Source organism: Danio rerio, chromosome 6, assembly GCF_049306965.1.
Source record: "Danio rerio strain Tuebingen ecotype United States chromosome 6, GRCz12tu, whole genome shotgun sequence".
NCBI classification, from domain to species: domain Eukaryota; kingdom Metazoa; phylum Chordata; class Actinopteri; order Cypriniformes; family Danionidae; genus Danio; species Danio rerio.
The window spans coordinates 43697253-43721859 of record NC_133181.1 but is presented as its reverse complement, the minus strand read 5'-3'; the positions used below and the strand labels follow the sequence as shown (position 1 = coordinate 43721859).

Below are 24607 nucleotides of genomic sequence, written 5' to 3'. Positions count from 1 at the left end.
AAGCATTATTGAATGGCGATGTCTATAATTTACATTGTATCTGGGACAAGTGGCACTTTAAAAGCTTTTTCACCTTGTCACAAATGAGATTGGGCATGAGCTCATCAAAGCCATTAGAAAAGGATAGTGAGGTGTAGTTGAGAAGAAAAGACGCGTGAAGAGAATACAAAAAGTCACACGTCACTTAATAGGGATTAGCCTGTACACTGTGTGTTTGGCCTCTTAACACACAAGGGCTTATCAGAGATCTCACACCGGCTGGAAAAGCGCAGGACGGAAGTGGCACTACTCTACGTTATGCAGGTCATCAGATTCATTCCAGGGCAGCAACAGTTTATATTTCCCCAATGGCCCAGTTTAATGTGCAGACCTTTAGATGATGTAACTGTAAACTGACCTTTGTATTCATAACCGTATAGGGATCAACAAAAATAATGCTGTCATGTTGCTTGACCTGTATGAATTTGTTCTCGCTGAGCATGGAAGCTGATCTGAATGAAGATCTGTCAAATTGTCTGTGTGAGTGAGTTTTGGTATTCCAGTAGGTCATTTTATGATATTACAATGATACAAACACACAGAAATTATACTACAATAACACTGCAGTACTCTAAAGTTTGCAAGATTTAGTTTCATTGTTTTTTAAAAAGCCGATACATACACTCAATTATAGATCTTCAGGAAAAATGAAAAGCTGTGCAACTTAATTGTAATATTTTGTAGTTTTTGTAGTTGTATGTTTGTAATATTTTGCACTTTGTTTCTGAATACACTGAGAAGAAAATTAATAAAAATAAATAAATAAATAAACAATTACAAATTTAATTGAACAAATTAAATAAAATGTAATCAAATTTTTAAAAAATAATAAAAAAGTTAAATAAAAATGTATACTGCTTAAATTAAAAGGAAATATATACTTTTTATTATTGTTATTATATTTATTTATTTATTTTTTTACTTTTTGGTCCCTAGGAAGTTATAAAGACAAAATAATGTTTTGTAAAATTTTAATTAATTGAACAAAATAAAGTAATTTAGTTTACTGTTAGTTTAGTTTACTGAAATTGTGTGTGTTTTTATTTCAATTTCAAGAAAAATATTTTTGATTGATGATGCTATCAAGCTATAATCTTTTTACAACTCCTTTATTGTAATATCTGTGAAAATAAATATTACTGGAAAGGCAAAGTGATTTTATGAATAATTTCCATATTAAAACACGAATCATCATTTAAAGAAACTCCATGAACATTAATTATTAAGTTCTATAAAACTAAACAACTGGTAAAACATAAAACTATAGGTATTGTAAACTAAACATTTAAGGCATTTTAATAAACATTTGGAAAGCATTTCTGATAAATACAGTTTCACTATTGATATCCGCACCTTTTGCTGTTTGTTTTCCACTACGCAAGTGAGCTTGCAAAAGTCCTGCAAATGCAAAATGTTCATGCAAACATTTTAGTACTGTAAAACTAATCATTGTGCATATTTCATTTCAATACTTTTGCATTATTCTATTTCTATTTTAATATTAAGTACTTACTTTTAAGTGATTACAAACGTCTTGTGTGAAAATTGGAGAATTTTTTTTTTATTGTTATACATGGGAGAATGTATTTTTGTACCGTTTGTGTGAAAAGTGTTAAAAGTTTAGCAAAAATATATCTTTTGATTTATGTTAGAGTGTTTTTTATTCTTTATTGTAAATGAAAAAAGTGTGTTATTTACACAAAAAGAAACTTAAAAAAAACGTTTAATAAATGCGTTTGATGTTTTACTTTTACTGAAAATTCTGTTTCATAAAATGCAGTGACAAGGGGTTATACCTTCTTTGGTACAGCATTGCACCATTTTGTCTGAGAGTGTAGGGTTTGTCATAGCACTTGCAATGTTTTAATTTTAGTTTAGTTGCTGAAAGTAATTTGTTGAGCTTGAGGAAAATCTTTTAGTCTGTTAAAAGCTTGATTTGTTTAGTCACCTTCACTTAGAAGCTGGACAAGCTTTTCCTGAGCTCATTATGGGTGTGTGGTCACATTTACCTACTGCAGACCCACATATCACATATAGGACACCTAAAACCACTGTGATAGTAGAAAAAAAAGATAAAATACTTTTACTATGACACTACAATGCCAATTTCAATTTAGTACTAAATGTAACAACTTCCTTTATTTCAGTAAGTAAATCTTGATAATCTTTATATAGTTTAACATACAATAAAATTGTAACCGTAACTATAAAGAATGTGTATATATAATGTAAGTGTGTTTATGTGTGTATGCTTTCAATTACTAAAACACAACATAACACAATTACAAAAATCAAATAAAGAAAATGAAAAAGGCTTTTCAATAAATATTCAGTATTGCCACCTTCAATAAATATAGTGCATATTTTGTTTGTTTTTAAATGTGCTTTGTATTGAGTGATCTCATCATCCATTAACCAGACCGGTGCATAAGGTGGATCCAAACTTGTCCAGTAGATGGAGCTATTAAATAAACCCCATGCAGGGTGAAATAACAGAAATACACTTCCATGAGCACAGAAAAAAAAATACCAAACATCCAGCAGACGGTGCATTTATTTACCTCCAGACATTTTTCCTTTACTTTTTAGTTTCTTTATTATTTGAACAAAATATTGTTTAAGTGCTGTTTACTGCATATTTTAGGGGAAAATCCCAATCTATCAACAAATAATAATAATATATAATAATATAAATTATTTTAATTCTTTATTCTATGGACTATACGCTCGGGTACGTGAAGGTTTCCAGCTATCGATTCTGTTAATTAGATTTATATATATATATATATATATATATATATATATATATATATATATATATATATATATATATATATATATATATATATATATAAAATGTAATCTATAATCATTTGCGCTACATTATTAGTTTTTTGAAAAGTCAGCGTCATTGCTGAAGTGTCATCGGGCACCCAGCAGATGGCGATCCTGCATAAAACGTATCAGTTTATTTTGTGTTACTTTAAATACTTAACCAACCATAGGAAAATAACTGAATAAAAGTACTACACAACACTTTTTACAGTTCACCTTGACAAATACAGCAAAAAAAACAACAACAAAAAAACAACAATAGATGTATAATACATATATTTAATCCCAGCCTCATTGTAAAGTTCATATTTTATACATATTTACAGATCAGACAAACACACTCCACTCTTAAAAGAGAAGCTTTCTAGAAGTAAAGCTTCAATACATTTATTACAATTATACATTTTAAAAAGCCTTTTCTTGTCAGTTCAAACATAATTACATTCTCAGCTAACTGTGCGATCAATTGAGAAAACTGTTCTTTGGATAAACATTACTGTACCTTAACCATCAGATGATACGTTATGATGAAAATTACATGACAATATGTCAAAAAATGTTTGCCACAGAACTTGAGGTTAAAAACAAGAAAACTAATGCAGTGGCCGGTCAGACAGCGTCTCTGTGAGGTAAAGAGTTCTGTATGTGTACTGTCCGTAATGTCAATAGATCTGTGAATGTCTCAAAAGTAGCGGTGTTTAGCTTCTGTTTTGGACATTTTGGATCCGGAAGATCTTCAGCTGGGGTGCACAATGCTCTCACTCTCTAAAATATGAAAAGTGATAAAGAAAAACATCCAAAGGCTTACTTAAATTAATGATATTAGAAAAATCAGTAACAGGATGTAAAATGAGTTGCACTTTATGGTATGGCACATGCACAAAAAAAGTATTGAAACCTATATGAATGTACTGGTCATATTAGGTTACATTTGCAAAACTTACTCTATTAACAATTTTTTTTAAATAACACAGTATTTAACTGTAAAATGAGCTGTAATTTACTGTAGAAAAGTTATGCATTATGTTGTTGTATTTTAAAGTTGCATTGTGAAAACTACTGTATATTTTACAGTAAAGATATGCAATACTGTAAATACATATACAGCAAGATAAACAGTGCTGTAAAAGTAAATCAAGTATTTTTTGCGGTAATTGATTTACAGTGAGTTACCGGCAAACTGCTGCCAGTAAGTTACTGCACTGTAACAAATGATTTGATCAATTAGTCATGACAACATATGTTTTTATTTAATTGTAATTTGTTAAACTAATCATGTTATAACTTAATTTTATAAGTTACGCACACTGTTTTAAGCAAGCTAAGTGAGTTACGCAAACTTTACTATTAATGTTCATTTTATAAATCTTTACCTGTCTCATAGACCCTGGAGTGGTGCCGACCAAATAAATCATCCACAGTGGAACTAACAGGGTGGAGGAAAGGGTGAAGAAGCCACCGATGGCGTAACCCCACCAGGGGTACTCATACTCATTGTTGAACTTCAGAGGAGTGTATTGAACCAAGGAGAAGATAAAAGTTCCCTAAATAGGAAATAAAGTGAATGTTGAGCAATGTCAGTTGGTCTGGTATGCACAGTGTCACATTGAGTCTCATAAAAGGAGAAGGTCTTTCTTATGTTTGAGGAGCTGTCAGTGTGAAGACAGATACAAATGACAGGTGTCAGACACAGAATCACAGGTGGCATACAATCTCTTCCTACCTCTACAGCTCTCATGACAAGTTGTGGTTACAGTTTGATGAGAAAGAGTGAAACGTGGATTCTGGTTTTAAAATCCGCCAGAAATCGTTCAAAGGGACAGTTCACTCAAAATGAAAATTGGCATCCTTTACTCACCCTCCACTTTTTCCAAACCTGCTTGAGTTTTTTTATTACACAATTTGAAACTTTTTGATCAATATTGGAAACCGGTAGCCTTTGACTTCCAGAGTATTTTTTTCCTACTCTGGATGTCACTGGCTACTAGTTTTCAGCACTTTTCTGAATATCTTCTTTTGTTTTTGATTTAGGAAAGGAATAAATAATAATAGGTTTGGAACCACTTAAGTGTGAGTGAATTGTGTGTGAACTATGCCTTCAACATTTTTTGTGTGTTACATTTTTTCTGAAATGTTGCTTTAGATATGCAAATTAGGTGTAATTTGTTTGCATACATTTACATAGCAAAAAAATCTAAACATTGGATTATGTCATGTTTAAAATTTTTGTTTAATTTTTTTAACATATTAGAGTCAAAGGTTTTAAAGAGATGATTTGAGTATTTTTTTATTTACTCTATATTTAAAAAATACTGCAAATAACCAGAAAAATAAATACATTTTCAGATATTTTATAAAATAAAATGTTATAAATAATCAAGTTATAAATGAACAGTATGGATATGGATGAAACTAATTATAAATATTTTTAAATAGTATACAGTTGAAGTCAGAATTATTAGCCCCCCTTAATTATTAGCCCCCCTGTTTATTTTTTTCCCCAATTTTTGTTTAACGGAGAGAAGATTTATTCAACACATTTCTATACATAATAGTTTCAAATAGCTCATCTCTAATAACTGATTTATTTTATTTTTGCCATGATGAAAATAATAAAATAATAATATAAATATATTAAAATAATATATATAATATAAAATAATAATATAATAATAGTAAATAATATTAAATTCAAGACACTTCTACACAGCTATGACATTTAAAGGCTTAACTAGGTTAATTAGGTTAACTAGTCAGGTTAGGGTTATTAGGCAAGTTATTGTATAATGATGGTTTGTTCTGTAGACTATTGTAAAAATATATACCTTAAAGGGGCTAATAAATTTGACCTAAAAATGGTGCTTAAAAATTGAAAAATGCTTTTATTCTAGCTGAAATAAATCAAATAAGACTTTCTCCAAAAGAAAAAATATTATCCGACATACTGTGAACATTTCCTTGCTCTGTAAACATAATTTGGGAAATATTTAAAAAAGAAAAAAAATCTAAGGGGGGCTACTTATTCTTACTTCAACTGTATATTTTTATTGTGTTATGTAATTGAAATCTACAGACAAAAATAGATAAATGTGGATTTGGGGTGTTTTCTTTAAATGAGACTCAATAAAAACATCATGAAAAGACAGAAAGCCTTACATTTTTGCTTGCAGCCTCTTGTCTTAAAAAATCTTTTATAATGGTACTCACTGTGCATATAGCTGGCGTTAGATATTTCCAGCAGCACTTCATAAAGGGCCATGGCCGATATCCAATCATATCCTCAACGCAATCATAGTGACGGTCAGCTCCTGGGCAAACAAAAAAACAAAAAAAATATTGTAAAACTTGTAAAGTGCAGTGTAATCTATTTGAGCACCTTTAATTTTCTAAGAATACAATCATTGACCAGGGTTAACATATTTAATTAAAGTAAAGTCATAAAACTATATTCATTTTTCATAAAATAAATTAAACATTAAATAAAAAATATGTGCATCGTATATTTTATTTTTTACCAAGAAATTAATCAATTTAGATTAAAATAAAATGTAACGAAAAATCAATTACTCAAATATTTATGATAAGCATGAAATCTAATTCAAACCATTTAAAATAAAAAATTGAAAATAAACAAAACACTTTTTTAATAAATAAAGGCTCTGGAACCTTTACTATACAACACTTTTAGTAACCCTAAAAACTTTTACTAAATGCACCAAATCAACTAATTTATACAGTATATATGTGTCTTAATACTAAAATAACCACAAACTAAACCATTATTTAAAAAATAAAAAAAATTACTTTAACTGGAATAGAATGTACATTTGTATTATTTTACCTAATTGTCCTGAAAATAGTCCTCGTTTTCATTAAACCTGTACTAAATGTCATAAAATAACTGAGCAAATATTTAAAAGCTAAAGAATTTTGCCAATACTGCGCGTGAATCTTCGATCTAATACTATTAAGCTGAAGTTCTCCTAATGTTTCACCAGAGGTCACCAGAGTTGCAAATGCATGCTCACTGCCGAGTCACTTGGGGGGAGCTCATCTTCATCTCCTTCTACTGCGCACACCTACCCCGCCCCTAACCCCCAGTGACATCACTTGTAGAAGAAGTGAAGCAAGGCTCTCCCTTGATGGAGCTCAGCTCTGCCCAAGTGGCTCTGCAGTGAGTACCACTTGGGGTTTCCATTTCATGTACACTCACTGTTCACTATTTTTTGTCTTTGTAGAATCAACAAAATTATTTACCATAAACCCATCCAACACAGATGGACTGAAGGATGGCAAAAGTGAGAAGAGTCATTCCACTACAGGCATAATAGTCGAAAAGCTGGAAGACATACAGACCACCCTGAGAAAGAAAGAAAAGACGAGACGTTTAAAAATATTACAGGCACTGTATGTACATTTAGCTTTTATTTGCTATTCTTACCTCTGTTACCATCAGCAGACCAACAAAAAAGCTGGCAGAACAAATGAAGAGGAGAAGAAATTTGCGCCGATGTCCAACTTGGAAGAATGAGGGATACATATCTGAGATAGACGTAACCAGGGCTTCCTGATACACAAACTGAAACAATAACAAGAAAATGCTTCAGAGGATCCATATTATGATGTAGCAGATATAATAGAGATCAGTATTTCTTTTAGTTTTCACCTCACTATCCAGTCCCAGAAATATGATCATGATAAAGAAGAAAATCGCCCATAGCTGAGGCAAAGGCATCAGAGCTACAGCACGGGGGTAAGCGATGAACGCCAAACCAGGACCTGCCACAAAAAAAAAAAAAAAAAAAATCACCAAAGAATTTTCTTCTTACACAACATGATCATTGCATTGCCTATCCCTGTGATTTCAAAGAGCCCTATTTTTTAATTATAAAGAGGTCAGGTACTAAAAAAGGTCATTGTGATGTTAAAAAACATCCTGTGAATTTCATAACTCAAAGCTTTCTAGTTAGTCTAAAAACAGTGTAAGCGAATCTGCCAAAAAATTACAAGCTGGCGAATGAGCCACTTTATCATGTCATAGTGAGGCCAAACTCCGCCTCCACAGCAGTAGATCAACGCCCACTTTTTATGCCGATTTGTTAAGAAACAAGGCACAGTTCAATGCAGGACTTTCAGAAAGAACACAAGTAAAAGTAAATGCTATGCTGACTATATTGAATCAGTACTATCTGTGTAAGTGGTTTAATTATGGGGTAATTTAAGTGTAGTGTTCATACATTTTAACACATTGCAACAATTCTGCTTCATTATAACTTTATAATAACTTTCACTTTTGCTATAATAACTTTTAACTTTTTTAAACTCTTTCCTTACCATTGATGAGATATCTTGTCATTTAAGAGATGAGTTTTTACAGCATTCTGTGTTTTAGGTGTAGTAATGTAAGAGAAGCCCTAGCGCATGTCTCGAATGTGTTACGGGGCTTTTAGGCGCAAAAGTATAGATCACATCCAAGGGCAGCACGTTCATAGAGGCGACCTAGGACAGAATAGTGAGGGTGGCCTCCGCAACTTTCCTTTGCCCTTTTACCTTCTTTATCGGGGCTAGCCACAGCGAAATTATCCACATTTGTCAATCCGGATGTGTGAGTTAAGTTGAAAATTGTATATATTTCATTGAACCTATCTGCATTCAAGTGTTTAACATAAAAACATGAATAAAAACAGAATAAAACTTTTTTTTTTTAAAGCAGTCTTATTTTTTATTTATTTTGATATATAAAAATGATCAAATAATTGATATTGAAGGGTGGCATAGTGGCTCAGTGGTTAGCACTGTTGCCTCACAGCAGGAAGGTCGGTCGCTGGTTCATGTCCTGGCTGGGCCTTTTGCCATTTCTGTGTGGAGTTTGCATGTTCTCCTTATGTTGGAAGACATGCGCTATAAGGGAATTGGGTAAGCTTAATTGTCTTTAACATATGAGTGTGTGTGTGTGTGTGTGTGTGTGTGTGTGTGTGTGTGTGTGTGTGTGTGTGTGTGTGTGTGTGTGTGTGTGTGTGTGTGTGTGTGTGTAAATGATTGTTTATGGGTATTTCCCAAAGCTGGGTTGCAGCTGGAATGACATGCACTGCATAAAACATGCTGTAATCGTTGTCAGTTCATTTAGCCGTGGTGACCCCTGATTATTAAAGGACTAAGCAGAAGGAAACTTAATGAATTAATATCAAAGACTATTCATATCAAAACATATTTTGAGGAATTCAAATTTAGGTGAAAATCACCGACTAAAAAATAAGGGAGGCTGCAACTTTCATATAAAGTGTGGCGTGGAAAGAGTTACAAGACATCAAGCCATAAATTAGCCTTTTACCTGACTCTGCCACCAACGAAATATCCACCCCCTGTTCATCTGCCATAAAGCCAAGGACTGAAAATATAGCAAAACCAGCCACAAAGCTAGTCAAGCTGTTGAGCAGACACAGGTATACACAGTCCCTGAAAGATACATATAAGAAGATGCATTATTTGTATTACCTTAATTTGCCATGAAAATAGACTCATGTGACTACAATTGCTGTAAAGAGTGTGATATAAGATCATCTAAAGTACCTGTAGCAGTTGTTGTCATATTTGTTGTAGCTTCCCAGTGCAGTCAGTACTCCTGTACAAACTCCATAGGAGTAAAATATCTGGCTTCCTGCATCCATCCACACCTGAAACATTAATATTTAAAAATCACCATTGGCTTTTAATATTTCACATGTAATGTGTTCACTGAACAAAAGAGAGCAGCTCAGTGCCTGTGGGTCTTTGAGACGTGATGGATCAGGATAGAGGTAGAAGGTGATGCCATTTATTGCTCCAGGAAGAGTAAGTCCACGAACCAGCAATACTATCAACATTAAATAAGGGAAGGTAGCTGTGAAGTACACCACCTGTAAAAAGAGACAGAGAGAGAGAGAGTTTCTGTCACACTTTACTTGTGCTGAAAATCCTACAAGTAATTTTTACATTGGGAAATTTCAATTATTTCAAATTTAATTTTTAATAATTTTTCCATTTTTTTATGAATTACGTCAAATTTGCTTCACAAAATGCAAAAGTGGCACTGTTGAGTGTAAGATTTGAGATATCACAAATATTTGACGTCTTTGACAATTCAAACATGAGCCGAAAACAGAGAAAATCAGCTCCACATCCCAGCAGGTGGGAATGCGGGAAAAAGACCAGCTCCCCCTCCTTTTCCTCTATTTACATTTGATTCCCCTGAAACCCCTTTGTTCAACCACGCCAAATCACACAGAATGGTCATCTCAAAGTCTGAATGTTCTAAATCAATTCAGGTGACTTTATCTATCAGGTTTGATATCATTTGAAATGTCTCAGTGCGACTGGTACAATGGCCTCATTCCCTCAGTAATAGACAATCAAAACAATAAATAAATAACTTCAGGTATCTTTTGAACCACTGTGAAGGGTGTGAATTTCCTATAGGCAGAAACTCTTCCACTAAATGCAAATGCCTTTTGTTATTCACACACCCCTTTCCTTGAGGGGATTCTTGGATTTACTACTTAAGGGAAAATTTGAAAAATGTTCTGCATGATTCTGCTAACCCAGATCAGCCTATAACATGAAGCTCTAACGCTCCATGTTATGTATATTTTGAAGTCAGGTATGCATCTTTTAATCTTGGATTTATCTTTGAGAATTTGATGTCTTGTATTGATCGTTTATGAATTGACTGAATGAATTGGCATAATACACATTTACCTGACTAATAAATTGTTATGTTTTGAATTATTCAAACAAAGTTTGTGTTATTATCTCTAGTAGATTACGTTAAGTTCATAGCACCACAAGCCCCTGTACAGGTTAGTAATGGACTAAAACACGGTAGACGGAGCAGCGTGGCACGTTATACAATGTTTTTAGAGATCCGACTAACACATTGGCATTAATTCATGTATACTTAGACTTTAAAAGGTTATCTAAGGGGATAGACCTTCTTCTTTTAAACTTATAATACTATTTGGATAGTGATTACTCAAAGTTACTAATAGTTTAAGTATGACTGGTCTGCTTGATTCTATAGTAATGATCATTATATGACAAAATGACTCTGTTCGATTTAGGAGATAACCTTCATCCACCAGTGGACACCGTCATTGGACCAGCTGGCTGGACCCTACATGAGTAAATTTTACTTTGCAGTGCTGTTTCAAGTACATTTTACACAGAATGGAGCACAGATTCATACAATAACATAATTACACAACAGAAGCAATATAAGGTACCCAAGCGAAAATATAATTTCAATGTTTGGTACACAGTAAATGATGGTAACAGTGTTTTTGTTCTTCCACCACACATTGGGCCCTATACACCCGGCGCAATACGGCACAAGGCACAACGCAATTGTTGTTTGCTAGTTTCAGCTTGGCGCATATGTGCGCCCAAAAATGAGGCGTGTTGAGATGCAAAGATCTTTGCAAATGAAACAGAATTAAAGAATTAAAATATTACAAAAATTATTATTTTCTAGCCTACATGAAAATAAAGACCATATTTTTATGCCTTCTTCTCTGGGGGCATAAACTTCTTTTGTAAAGTTATTATTATTAGCAGTATTATTTATTATATGCATATTTATAATTGTTTTATTAAAAACAAGCTTAGATTTGCCCACCTGTCAGGTTTTGGACCTTATGGGGCACAGCATGTGTATTAGGATATAACTATAATGAAATTTGTTCATTTGTTGGTTTGCTGGAGATTAGAACTGAATTTAGGAATAGTTTTGGAACAAACCTTTGCACTTAACAAACAAAATAATTATGTATAGGCTAATAGATGTCTGTGCGTACAACATGTTTCCCTATCCATGAGAGTGAAAGTGAAAGTAAATAATGAGGAGGCTCATCTCTCATTCTTGCGCTGCAGATGGTCTGTTTAACTTTTCTCTCTAATGTAGGGTTCAGATTTTCCACTTACAAAGTCCCCCATGTAAATAGCAAATGCACCATGGCGTGACGCAACTGGCTCTTAAAGGGAATGGGAGATGAGACTCTGATTGGTTTAGTCTCAAAATACACCTATAACTCATTAGGAAAATAAGCTCAACTCTGTTAGACCATGCGCCATGGCGCAAAGCAGATTTTTCCGTCCTTAAAATAGCAAAAGTGGATTCGGACACCCCCTTAATGCATTTGCGCCCTGCGCTTTGCACTTTGCACATGGATCGTCAAAATGGAGCCCATAGTGTCTAAATTTGCTTTCACGTTTTACTCATTCAAGTGGACTAAATCAGTCCCTAATGGAAACGGTAAATAAGTATATTACTAATGAGTGCTGCCATACCGCTATTGCAATACAACTGAAGTACTTCTACAATACAACTGCAGTACTTTCCTGCTCGGTGGACAATATGGTTTCCAAATGAGGTTTCAATACCTCAGTTCTATTGCTAAAGTACTGTACCACAGTATATTGTTTTGCACTTTTCAGAAGAATAACTAACAACAGAAATACATCTACAATACAAAATAAAACTAAAGGGCACTTTAATCCTTTATACCTAAGTGCAATAAATTATTTAACATAACACTTTATTGCCTCTTTCAGTTTATTTAATGTTACTTCAGATGTACTGAAGATTTTACTGCAGTTGAACATTATTGCATTGTAGTTGAGCTGTTCATACCTCATTATTCAGCAATTTTCCAGTTGCATTGAATTTTGCCACAGTCACCCTTGCAGGCTACTGCTGTTGTACTGCTCAGTACACTGCAGTTATTTTATATTAATTGTTTTTGCGAATAAACTCTTAAAATTCTAATTAGAAAATTACTTGAATCCAAAAAACATCCCTGAAAAAATGACAAAATCTACTTGGAAGATGTTGAAGAACAAACCCTTTGGAACACAAGTGCAGTACAGTTCTTACCACACCATTAACATATAAGACTACAACAGCACAAGTGCAGTAAAGACAGAGTGTACTTGTTTTTACTCCAGTTTACTGCAACTTACACGGCTGTTAAACTTTATTGTATTGTATTTTAACTGTGCTTATACTTCATTGTATTGCAAATTTGCAGTTGTACTTAATTTTACTACAGTTATACTTCTATACTGCTGTGTTTTACTTCAGTTTATCAGTTATTTTTTGTAAGGATTGTATTCCACACCTGTGCCTTAGCTTTTGTATTTCATGCCCTATGTTTTGTTGCATTCATGTTATGTCATGTTGGAACGTTTTTGAGGTCAATGCATGAAACACAAAGATGTGATTATAAGGCCAAAGTTTGGAGAGTTTCCACAAGAAAAACAGGCTCAATGATTGAAGCATTTTATTAATGGTAAATATATTGGATATAACATAATTATTTATGACTTTTATCTAAAAATTTCAAACTAAAAATTTACTCTACGGAAATAATTTTTTATATACATTTGAAGTCAGAATTATTATTATTACTTTATAAGTCATATTGTAGATATAGATTTTTTAAAGTGTTGAATTTTATCTGTAAAATAAATAAAAAATTGAGGATTGCTCTAAGCACAGTGAGTTTAACTTACTGGAAATAACATGTTGCACTTCCAGTGCATGAGAACACAAATGTACCATTCCCTTTGTGCATTATATTTGTTAAAACACCTCATTAAAGTTCTCACCTTGCCTGTGGACTTCACTCCCTTCCACACACAGAAATAACAGATGATCCAGGCCAACAGGAGGCAGAGAGCCAAGTCCCATCTCACATTACCAATCTGTTCAATTCCCCCAGACAAACCTAAAATCCTTCTCCTGTAGGCAGAAAACAAGGCATCACATTCTGTTTCTTTGCTGTGAATCATTATAATTAGCCTGATATGTTTTGTTGTCTTTTATTGCCTCAATCCTAATGAATATGCAAGCAATTTCCAATAACTTACTCCCAAAACTCTATAACAGGAGATGTGGTTTTATTTGGTGAATATTCAGTAATGTTGCTCTCGCTGAACTCCATGCAGCTTGCTAAATTAAGAAAGACAATGGTTATTTAAATGACATAACCCCTATATTAAAATCATTTTCATGTGGATATATGAAAAGGCATACGTGTGTTCCAGTAGTTGTTACAGCTTGCCCATGGCAGTTCTGAAGTGAAGGATGAGAAGAGGTAAAGGAAAGCCCAAGCAAGTATAATAATGTAGTAGACTCCAGTATAGAGGACAACGACTTGACTGCCAAAACCAAGACCTGTGAGACAAATTTTAAAAAGCATAAGTTGCATGCATATTGAGAAGTCAGAGAACAGTAAATGAGATCTTTGCTCACCTTCGAAGAGTGGACATATTTTCCTCCAGCATGTGATTCCACCCTGACTGGTGAACTGACCCAGCGAAGTCTCCAAAAAGAAAAGTGGGATGCCACAGGTAAAGAGAAACAGCACATATGGCACAAAAAATGCCCCTGTGTGCAGAAGGAATAACAATGTTTTAATAGCAGCATAATAAACACATCAAAAATCCTGCTGTATAATCTAATTAACATTAGTCAGTAACCTAACCTGCCCAGAAGTATAATACAAATGTTAAAATGATAAAAAATGGGCATCTGAATATTATTATTTGTTTTATATGACAAATATACATTTTAAACAAAAAATACAATACACACAATACAAAACACAATATTTAAACATTGCTAAAACAAGTTTATTATAACTTGTTTGATGTTTTTGTTTATGAGTGATCACCAAGGCTGCATTTATTTGATCAAAAACAGTAAGAGTGAATTAATATTATAAATTAAAATCACTGTTTTCTATTGTCATAAATTTAAAACTATCATTTATTCCTGTTATAGCAAAGCTACATTTCACCATTGTTGAAAAGAGCTATGTCGCATGATTTTTTTGGAAGCCAAGATACATAGTTTTGCTGACCAAAAATCTAAAATGGCAGGTAAAAGCATTTACTGTCATTTTAAATCAAGTTATGCACCCTTGCTGAATAAAAGAACTTATTTCTTCTTCTAAAAAAAAAAATAGAAGAGTATTGGAGTTTAGAGAATTAAATATTAATTTAATAAATATTGTGTTAAAGGTGCAGTGGGTGATTGTCTTTTGAAACATTTTTTGTTGTGCTGGTTAAAAGTCTCTTCACATTTCAATAGTAATGATGATGATTAATGTAAATGATCTAAACGTATTTATATGTATTTTTATATTCTGGGTAAGGCATTAGACTAAAAATGTTTGTCCAATTAAAAATTGACAGGCCAAAAATTCCCAGAATTCTGATACGTAGCCCAATCTGTGCACCCGTTCACGCAGACAGATCAGCCATTTGCATGAACAGGTGCAGAAAGGGTGACAGCAGTAAAAACAAATGCTGAATCAAAACTTTTTCATTCATTCATTCATTTATTCATTTTCTTGTCGGCTTAGTCCCATTATTAATCTGGGGTCGCCACATAGGAATGAACCCCCAACTTATTCAGCAAGTTTTTACGCAGCGGATGCCCTTCCAGCCGCAACCCATCTTTGGGAAATCAAAACTTTTTTTAAATCCTCAATCAGTTTTGGAGTTACTTTTGCACGCTGGAGTAAGGACGACACCATGGCTAAAGTATTTTTTTTAGACAGGTAATGTTCTGTTTTAAAACTATTTTAGTCACGCAAAGCTGATGTAGATTAAGTTGTTTTACGAATAGGTTAAATGCACAGAAGTGTTGTTCAGCCACTGAAATCTTCAGACGAAAGACTGATGTGACTATTTTCAGTTTCATAAGGTCCTTTTACAGCATTGATAATGTAGATTATTTTTTAGTTTAACAACAAAACATAAGTAAATATTGCTATTCTACCTAGCCTGCTTTACTGAGATGAAGTTGCTTTTATATTCATTTTGGTTCACTTTTGAACAATGACAACATGTGACATGCTATGTTGTTTACTATGCTACTCTGAAGATTCACTTTGAAATAGCATGTAAGTATGACTTAGTAATAAGTGTAATTCCTGCACCCTGCCGGCCAACCACTAAGCACACAGTAGTCGCTTTAGGACAAAGCGTGTGAGTAAAGCCAGCGATCCTGCATGCATGACATATTGCACATTATGAACTGAAAAAGTGCTAGATGTAATACAGTGTTTCATTCAAGAATTGTAGTATTATAAAGTACTAGAAAGTTTTATAACTGGTAAATGACATGATCGAGTGGGTTGTCTATTGTCATCTTTAAAATGTATGTTAGTGATTTCATGAGGCGTGGCTTTGGACGGTAGAGAATGGACTGTGTTTTCAGAGCTATTATGCTAACAGTTAGCATTTTGGCAGATCAACAACTGCACCTTTAATATTCCCTTACTCATTTTTCTTAAAACAGAACACACTTGTACTCATACCACTGAGCTTCACGTACATCTTCACACAAGTGTGATCTCACAGTTCTACAACTGCGCCCTTTCCCCTAGAGAAACAGCACCAGATCAGCATTACATTAGAATGATTATTTGTTTGCAAAATACACATTTTAAAGGTCCTAAAATGTTTAAATGTTAGTAACCTGTTGAAAGCATGAGAAACGAGCAGCGATGTTGACCATCTCCTGACTCACGTAAACTCTGCCTTTGCACAGCTTGAATCAAAGTATTAGATAGGGATGAAAGCCACTGGCTGCTGGCCTTAAGAAAGACAAAATAAGGACGAATCAAGCCCCAGAATTGACCGTGAAAATGATACCGGCCCTGAAACAAACTGTACTACAATCTGGCAAGGTGGTGGAATGGCTAATGTCTGGTATACTGCACTAACAACATAAAAAAGGAGTAAAAGTCCATTTTGCACTCACCTCCTCCATTCTTGTAGCACAAGTAAGGAAACCTCCACACATTCCCCAAGCCAATAATGTGCCCTGCCACCGCCAGGAGAAACTCAAGCTTATTGGCCCACTGCTCTCTTGCTGGTGGTTTTGGTCTGGCTTTCACTAGGGCTCCATTCAAGAGGTTCAGCTTCACCGCTGGCCTTGAGCTGTGCTCCATGATGCTAACGTTGCATTGAAAAAAACAAACAAGCATATTTGCATTATGTGCAATTTTAGCCACTATATAACCATTTTCACTGCAGGTTGCCTCTAATAATTAACCATAAGAATACAGATGTGGTCAAGGCAAATTGCTGAAGTTCAAACCAAGCATCAGAGAGTGATTTAAGTGACTTTGAACATTGTATTGCTTAGCAAAATATGTCACTATTATATTATATTATATTATATTATATTATATTATATTATATTATATTATATTATATTATATTATATTATATTATAAACTGAATTTAATGTCATTGAAGTATATTATACAATATAAGAGTATATTCAATATGTGCTTTGTGTTTGATAAATTACCTTTTTTATGCATTGGTTGTTCATTTAAATTTGACCAATCAGATCGGGCCTTACTATCTTTATCCCCACCTCCCCAGTAGTTGTTGTTCTGCTATTGGTTGGAGCGGTCAAAAGGTGAACCCAGAGCTCAAAATATATACTTATGGAGTAAAAAAAAATGAACAACAGCCAATCAAAATGTTTTGCTGAAGTTTTCACTTATGTTATTAAGACTAAATGTCTGCACCTTAAGGTAGATTTTTTAGTCTGAATTAGAATTAATTAGATCTAAAAACTATATTTTACTATCAGTTTGTCAGAGAGGAGGTCATACACGATGGTATTAAAGGCTTGACTGAAGTCCATAAGCAAGAACCTTGCATAATTCCCAGGTCTATCAGGGTGTTGCAGAAGATAATGCATATCACATATTTATTTAAAGTATCATACAGCCCATAACATTGTTGTTGGTGTAAAATGGGCTAATCTGAGTATTTCATAATCTGCTGGGATGTTCATGCTAAACCATCTGGAATTTACAGAGAATTGTCTGACAAAAATAGTTGAGTATGTGGCACTTGTTACAACCAAGACAGAACAGCACCTCTAAATGCAAAATACATTAAACTTTGAAGCAGATGAGCTACAGCAGTAAAAGCTAAAAACTGGAAGCTGATGCTACAATTCACAAAGACCCATCAAAAACTGGACAACAAAACACTGGAAAAGGGTTATCTGGTCTGAAAAGTCTAACTTCTACAGCATTTGGGTGACAGTGTCAAAATTTAAATAAACATACGGCATACTTTATGCACCAAATATGTTATATTCATAACATGCATAATGTAAATACTACATTACTGCCATTTAGTTATTATGCAAACACTGAGCTGACATGTGATGTTTGGGGGTAGATATGGGCCCCTTGGGCTCATCTGTAGGATATGATCAGTGGGCTCTGCAAACAGCTGCACATGACTGGCACTGCACGTGTTTTTACCATGTGCTTTTACCTCTTACACAAACCAATGGTGCATCAGCATTATTAAGCCCTCATTATTGCATTTTGCCCATTATTGTGTCTTTTTTCATAATTTAAATGTGTCTAAATATACATTTCTTCAGTTTTTATATTCATTCAGCACTATTACCGAATAATATGCAAATGTTTATATGATTTATGTACAATGCCACTTGTAAAGTAATATTTTCTGTCTTTTAGTAGATATATTTGATAAGAGGCTTACTATGTTCTATTGCAAACATTAAATTAAAGTAAAAAAATAAATCCACACATAAATCCGCAGATTTCTAAACAAAATTCTGCATAGAAATAGCAGTCCCTGGTCATTATCGACTGAAACGTTTGCTCACATATATGTTTTGTTTACATGTTACCTTCTTTATACTCTCAGCTGACCTTGCACAGTACTGAAGTAAAAAGCAAAAACAAGTACACATCATTGCAGTCAATAGAAGTCAAATATTAGGCAGTTATTAGGCAAGACTTGTTTAATTATTAATTCAGAATTACAGCCATTGCCACAGGCATCCTTAAATATAACCTATGCGCACCATAAACAACTAAAATGTAACAACTTATTTATTTTACTCTGTTTTTATTTTGTATTTCCCTGTTTTGAGACTTTTTATTTACAAAATGTGATTCCCATGCATTTTTTGCTACTTGGAAAAGAAAAAAAATGCTTAGAAAGCGGACAGAACTTTTCCAAAGTCTCAAAATGCCTATGTTTGGCACATAGTCTTTGTATTCTTTTATTTCTCAAACACCATTTTGGAAAATATTGGAGAACTGACAAGCAATTAACCTCAACCCCAGGTGAAAGCCTCTAAGACAGATGAGTTGTGAGATAACTTACACACTAGTTTTCTACTGGGTCAGGCTGTGTTCATACTATCTATTCAACATCTTAGCTAAAATGAATGCATCACCTGTGACATTACATAATGTTATCAAAACAGTGCTTTGACAAATGCACACCGTTATCAAAACTAAAATTGATCCTAAAATTGCTCGCTATCAGACCCTGAGAAGAAACACTCTGTTATGTCAAGTCCAATGACTTTAAAGGGGGATCAGGTCATGCTGTAGTCAATTTATTATTGAAATAAAACATTGAAATCTCATCCGAGAATGTCACCATGTCTGTAATGGTCATTGTAAAAATAAAAAGCTGGATAAGTTAGGGTTAAATATACTGCCAAACATATTACATGACAGAAATATGTAATAAACTGCATTAAAGAGTCAATTGTAGACTCTTAATTGGGTTTTTACTTGAATACATTTTTCTTTGTATTAAGAATCTAATCTAATCTAATTTTTGGTTAGGCTGTGCATATAAAGCAGTTCAGCCCAAACCAGGCTGCACGGCAACTGATGCTTATTTGAATAAAAGGCATTGAATGACAATTAATAATCAAACTGCAGTAGACATACTGCAAGCACACAGCTGATACAATACCTGTTTTCTTGGTCTTTTCTTTAAAAAACAAACAACAACAGAACTGCTGCTGTTACCTGGCTAGAAACCATTATGTAAAAAGCAGTAAATAAGCAATCAAAATATACCTGGTATTTGGGAAGACGCCGTCTTGAATGTCTTTTTTGGAGTGCCTGTTTGTAGGTTAGTGGTTTAAAAAAAAAAACTTCCTCAAAGAGAAAGCCTGAGGAGTGGTCAAACCGGCTTCAATGGCTCCTGAATAAGGACTGTTGGTCCCGAGCCGTTGTTCAAAAATCAGGTTTCAACTCTTGGCTTATGTTGTAAACAAGACCATGCCTACACCATGTTTTGGTTTTGTGTAACCCCCTTTTATAGGGCATGTTTTTTTAAGAGATAAAAACAGAAGTGTCTTATCAGTGGGGCAACTGACAACCAAATGGTTTCTTTCTCTCTGCTCTTTGGCACTTTCTAGATCTTTCTCCATCACTGAGCCAGTCTGAAAAATAATGTACAAACATTCCACAAACAAAACAGAAAAGAGAGGGGATTTCAGCACAGTACCCACCAAAGCTGGACACCACCCTGTTTGCAATGAAAGAATGCTGATATAGCCTACCTGAATAAAATGAGTTTTGTTTGGTGCATCAGTAAGCAAACCAGCCATTTCTGCAAAGCTGACAGCACATATCATATTTCTGCAAAAGCTGACAGCACATATTGAACAATACCCTAGTGAGTGGCTTAAAGCAAATCAAACTGTTAAGGGTTCTACCGGTTTTTTTACATGTTCAAAAGGTCAACAGTGTCATCTTGTGGTGAGTATAAGAAATGCGCTTTCCCATCGCGACAGTTCGCCAAAAAAACAAACATTCTTTTACTATTTACTCGCCGTTGTGAGTTTCTTTTTCTTTTTTGTTGAACTCAAAAGAAACTATTTTGAAGAAAGCTGAAAACCTGTAACCACTGACTTTTTAGTAGGAAAAACAAATATCACTGAATTCATTTTCAAAGTTTTTCTTAGTAACCTATTTTGTGTTTAACAGAAGAAAAAAACTCAGAAGTTTGTAAGTAAGGGGTGAGTAAATTATGGGGGGGGGGGGGTTGCACTATCCCTTTAACGATTAATGATCATAAGTTGTTCATAACGTTCCATTTGAGAATAAATTAGTACAAGTAGCCAATCAAATAAATGAATAAAATAAATACAATTGATGACAAAATATGATAAGGATTTAATAAATAGTAAGAGTTATACTATTTTTTAAATAAATATTGAAATGCAGAAAGTTACAGAGGCCCTCTTTGAAATCCACTTTTAAGATGGTGATCTTACTAAGAAATCATGCTGATGTCACGTTACTATGCCGCTAACTGTCTCATAGGGAACCTCTTTGACTGGTATGAAGAGGACATAAAAGTAAGAGGAAGGGTTTGGCTTGAGGACCTCTCTACCATTGTGAATACAGAAACAGATTTACTCGATACGGTTCCTCTGTATGGCAAGCCAATTTAGCATTTATAAAAGCTAGCCAACTACCAATTTTCATACTAGTAGGCTAACTTATTTTATTTATATGCATGCTAGTATCATTTCTATTAGTATTAGTGCTTATTTAATATATTTTTGTATTTATTTATTTATTTATTGCTATTGTATTATAAGTACCATTTTAAGAAATGGGCATATTTTTACAAACATTTTTTTTTTATAATAGACAATTAGTGCCTATTCATTGGATTAGGTAGTAATAGTTGTAGTATTAATAATAGTTATTAGTAGCAGTATTGGTAATTAGAATCTAATACTCAGAGCTTAATTTGTGAATTGCGAGGTCCCGGAACAGATCGGGGTAAAGCAACCGTCATGTTGCCCGAGGAGGGGGGATTGTCGCGGAAAAAAACGGGACAAAGCAGGGGGGTGGCAGGGATCGCTGGATGGTGAACGAAAGTAGCATGTATGAGGTGCATGGTTAAGAATATTGTGGCAGAAGCTGTCAAAACTGACCTCAGCAGAGAAAGACCACAGACCTGAAAATATGACTGTAAATTACCAAATCTTTTTTTCAGTCAGTTAACTTGTAATTAATGCCCATTTATATAGTGAATATATTGTGTATTGCCATATAACCAACCCACTTTACAATTGTGTGAGGGTGTTTTTTCAACACCACCAGGGTGCAGGTTTAAAGGAGAGACAGTGACAGAGAGGATTCAGTGGATGTGGATGATTCTGAGGCAATGATGGGTAGGGAGCAATAGATGGGATTTGTCCAGGACATAGGGATACACCGTTACTCTTTACGAGAAGTGCCATGAGGTATTTAATGACCAGGGAGAATAGGACCTTGGTTTAACATCTCATCCAAAAGACTTATGACAGTGTAATGTCCCCATCACTATACTGGGGCATAAGGACCCACACATACCACAGGTTGAGCACCCCCTGCTGGCCTCACTAACACCATGTCCAACAGCAATCTAGTTTTCCCATCCAGGTAACCAGGCATGAGAAGCATCTTGAAGAGGACGGAGTATGTCAAATATTGGAGAGCATTTGATTTGTCAAGATTTTTTGAGAAACTGAAGTATGATGTGACAAAAAAGTGTATCCATTAGGCATGCTGCAAGCTTTGGGTATTTTTATTACTTTTATATTTTCCAAACACGAATGTTGTCACTGATTTGTAGTACAGTAGTTTATAGATATACTTTAAAAACTAATTTCACGGGGCCTTTAAAAGAAAATGGTCACACTTTACAATAAGGTTTATTAGTTAATGTTAATTAATGCATTTATTAACATAAACAAACAATGAACAATACATTTACTGCAGTATTTATTCATGTTAGTAAACGTTAGTTAATGAAAAAACAGTAGTTCATTGTTAGTTCATGTTAACTCAGTGCATTAACTAATGTTAACAAGCATGGACTGGGATGTTAATAATGCATTAGTAAATGTTCAATTATGATTAATAAATGCTGTACAAGTGTTGTTCATGATTAGTTCATGTTAGTAAATGCATTAACTAATGAACCTTATTGTAAAGCGTTACCAAGAAAATAAACTAATAGATAACCTTTAGTTTAAATTGTTCAATCGCTAACACTTCTTCCTCCATCCAGTAGAGGGTGGTGTTGTCCTCGAACCGGGCTGTGCAAGCATGTGAAGTCTTTGGTGAAGTAATTAGTGCTACACAAGTGTGCCGCAAGCCTACGTTTGAGTGAAGGTTTCGGCCGTTAGATCGCCCCCTGGGGGCTGGCTGCAGTACAAGTCATAAAGCCCGCCTCCTCCGTGTTAATGAAGGAGACTTGAGCCCAAATAAAAAAAAATATTACACTTGCAATAAAATGTCCCGAAAGATAGTTCTGGTCGATTAAGGCACTGGTTATTGTGCTGAAATAGGTGCAGATCTTCATTTTTGTAAACAGTTTGTTTTTAGCAGTAATTTAATGCTGGGCGTGTCATCGTGATACACAGCTGTGATTGACAGTTTCTCAAAGCGCGGCGTCTGAGCTTCGGCAGGAGACTGAAGTAGACTGAAATGTTATTATTCGATTTCTGTGTTATTTTACCATGACAAAATGAGTTCAGCAGTAAACTACAGTTTCTGACATACATGATCCTGGTGGAACACTGTTTATTCGCTAAGTTCAGGGCTTTTTTCGGGCTTTATTAGTTTGCTGATACACGCCTAGCCACCCAGATAGCAAAACACAGTTCCGGCTAGATTCTCGCCTGCCGGAGACTTATCTCTTAGAGCTCAGACTGACTAATGTTACCTCTGCTGGACCTACTCCGGATGCCTGGACTCACTGCCCGATTCCAGTCCGAGTCAATCGAGCCTGATGCGGCGGCCGAGCGAGCAGGCGCTGCCGCATGCGAGTCGGAATCAGCCCGCGATGCCGCGAGTAAGTTATGCGCTGCGGCCTGGAGCTGGCGCGATTGAATATATAAAACCCTCATATTTGTTAACGTTATTACATCCATTTGTGTTGATATGACAGCAAACGCATGCTGAGAAGTTCGGGGGGCGTAGTTGATTTTACATAAAGCGTTTGATTGGAAGCTCGACTCCGCTCATTTTCGCGGCTCCTCCTCTGGCTCCATCAAACAGTCCTTCTGCGCATGTCTGGCTCCAATTTCAGCAGTCTTTTGCGACAGTTTGTGCCCGTCAAGCAGGCGTTTTGCCCTCAAGGCGTTCAATGGGAAAAAGGGCTGTCGCGTCGTCCATATTTTTTACAGTCATTGGTGCTACAAAAGGAAAAATCAGGACTTTTGGGTGCTCTCTGTGAAAACTAATTCAAAGAGAGGCAAAAAGGTTTTTGCCACTTTTATCTCCTGAGTCCTGACTGATGAAGGGAACAAGGTATTGTTTATATTTTAATCAGTAAAATTTATCTTGAAAGTTTATAGTTTGTTGACGGTATTTTGGTTAATGTTTAATTATTGTTAGCACATATATAAGGATTTTGAATATCAGTGATGTCCATATTATTTGTTAGTTTTGTACAAAAGGCAAGTGATTTATTGTTACTACTATTTTCTTATAATTTGCACTACAAATATAAGACATTCAGCCATAAAGGACTTTATTTTGGTCATTTCGTGTTTTAGATTAATCTCTCTTGCGGTCGTACAGTGGGTAGCACTGTTGCCTCACAGCAAGATGGTCGCTGGTTCGGGCCTTGGCTGGGTCAGTTGGCATATCTGTATGGAGTTTATATGGGTGTTTCCCAATACTGGGCTGCAACTGGAAAGACATCCATTGTGTAAAACATATGATGGATAAGTTGGCAGTTCATTGCGCTGTGGCAACCCCTGATTACTGAAGGGATTAAACCAAAAAAAAAAATGAATGACATATTGTCATTGTTAGTGTTATCAGATTGTAAATGTGTATTTATCAGTTTATTGGCTTGTTAT

The 24607-nt window shown here is 34.5% G+C and overlaps 1 protein-coding gene across 7 annotated transcripts; it reads right to left on the bottom strand.

The window, feature by feature from the left end:
- Positions 1–3135: 3135 nt before the first annotated feature.
- Positions 3136–20414, bottom strand: slc6a22.2 (solute carrier family 6 member 22, tandem duplicate 2). Of its 7 annotated transcripts, none has more exons than XM_073953057.1 (17): positions 20297–20366; positions 16682–16875; positions 16397–16514; positions 16253–16300; positions 14162–14296; positions 13943–14083; positions 13777–13858; positions 13516–13648; positions 9636–9770; positions 9445–9548; positions 9206–9330; positions 7541–7653; positions 7316–7453; positions 7132–7234; positions 6082–6182; positions 4248–4418; positions 3136–3639 (listed from the first exon to the last, which is right to left on the bottom strand). In XM_073953057.1, exons 7-17 carry the CDS (start codon positions 13848–13850, stop codon positions 3484–3486), a joined length of 1353 nt encoding a protein of 450 aa, XP_073809158.1. In that variant the 5' UTR covers positions 13851–13858; positions 13943–14083; positions 14162–14296; positions 16253–16300; positions 16397–16514; positions 16682–16875; positions 20297–20366; the 3' UTR covers positions 3136–3483. The 7 variants fall into 7 exon arrangements, with proteins under 7 accessions (XP_073809158.1, XP_073809156.1, XP_073809157.1 ...); XM_073953055.1 differs by lacking the exon at positions 20297–20366 and adding an exon at positions 19809–19948 and having other exon boundaries at positions 16236–16300; XM_073953056.1 differs by lacking the exon at positions 20297–20366 and adding an exon at positions 19809–19948.
- Positions 20415–24607: the final 4193 nt, after the last annotated feature.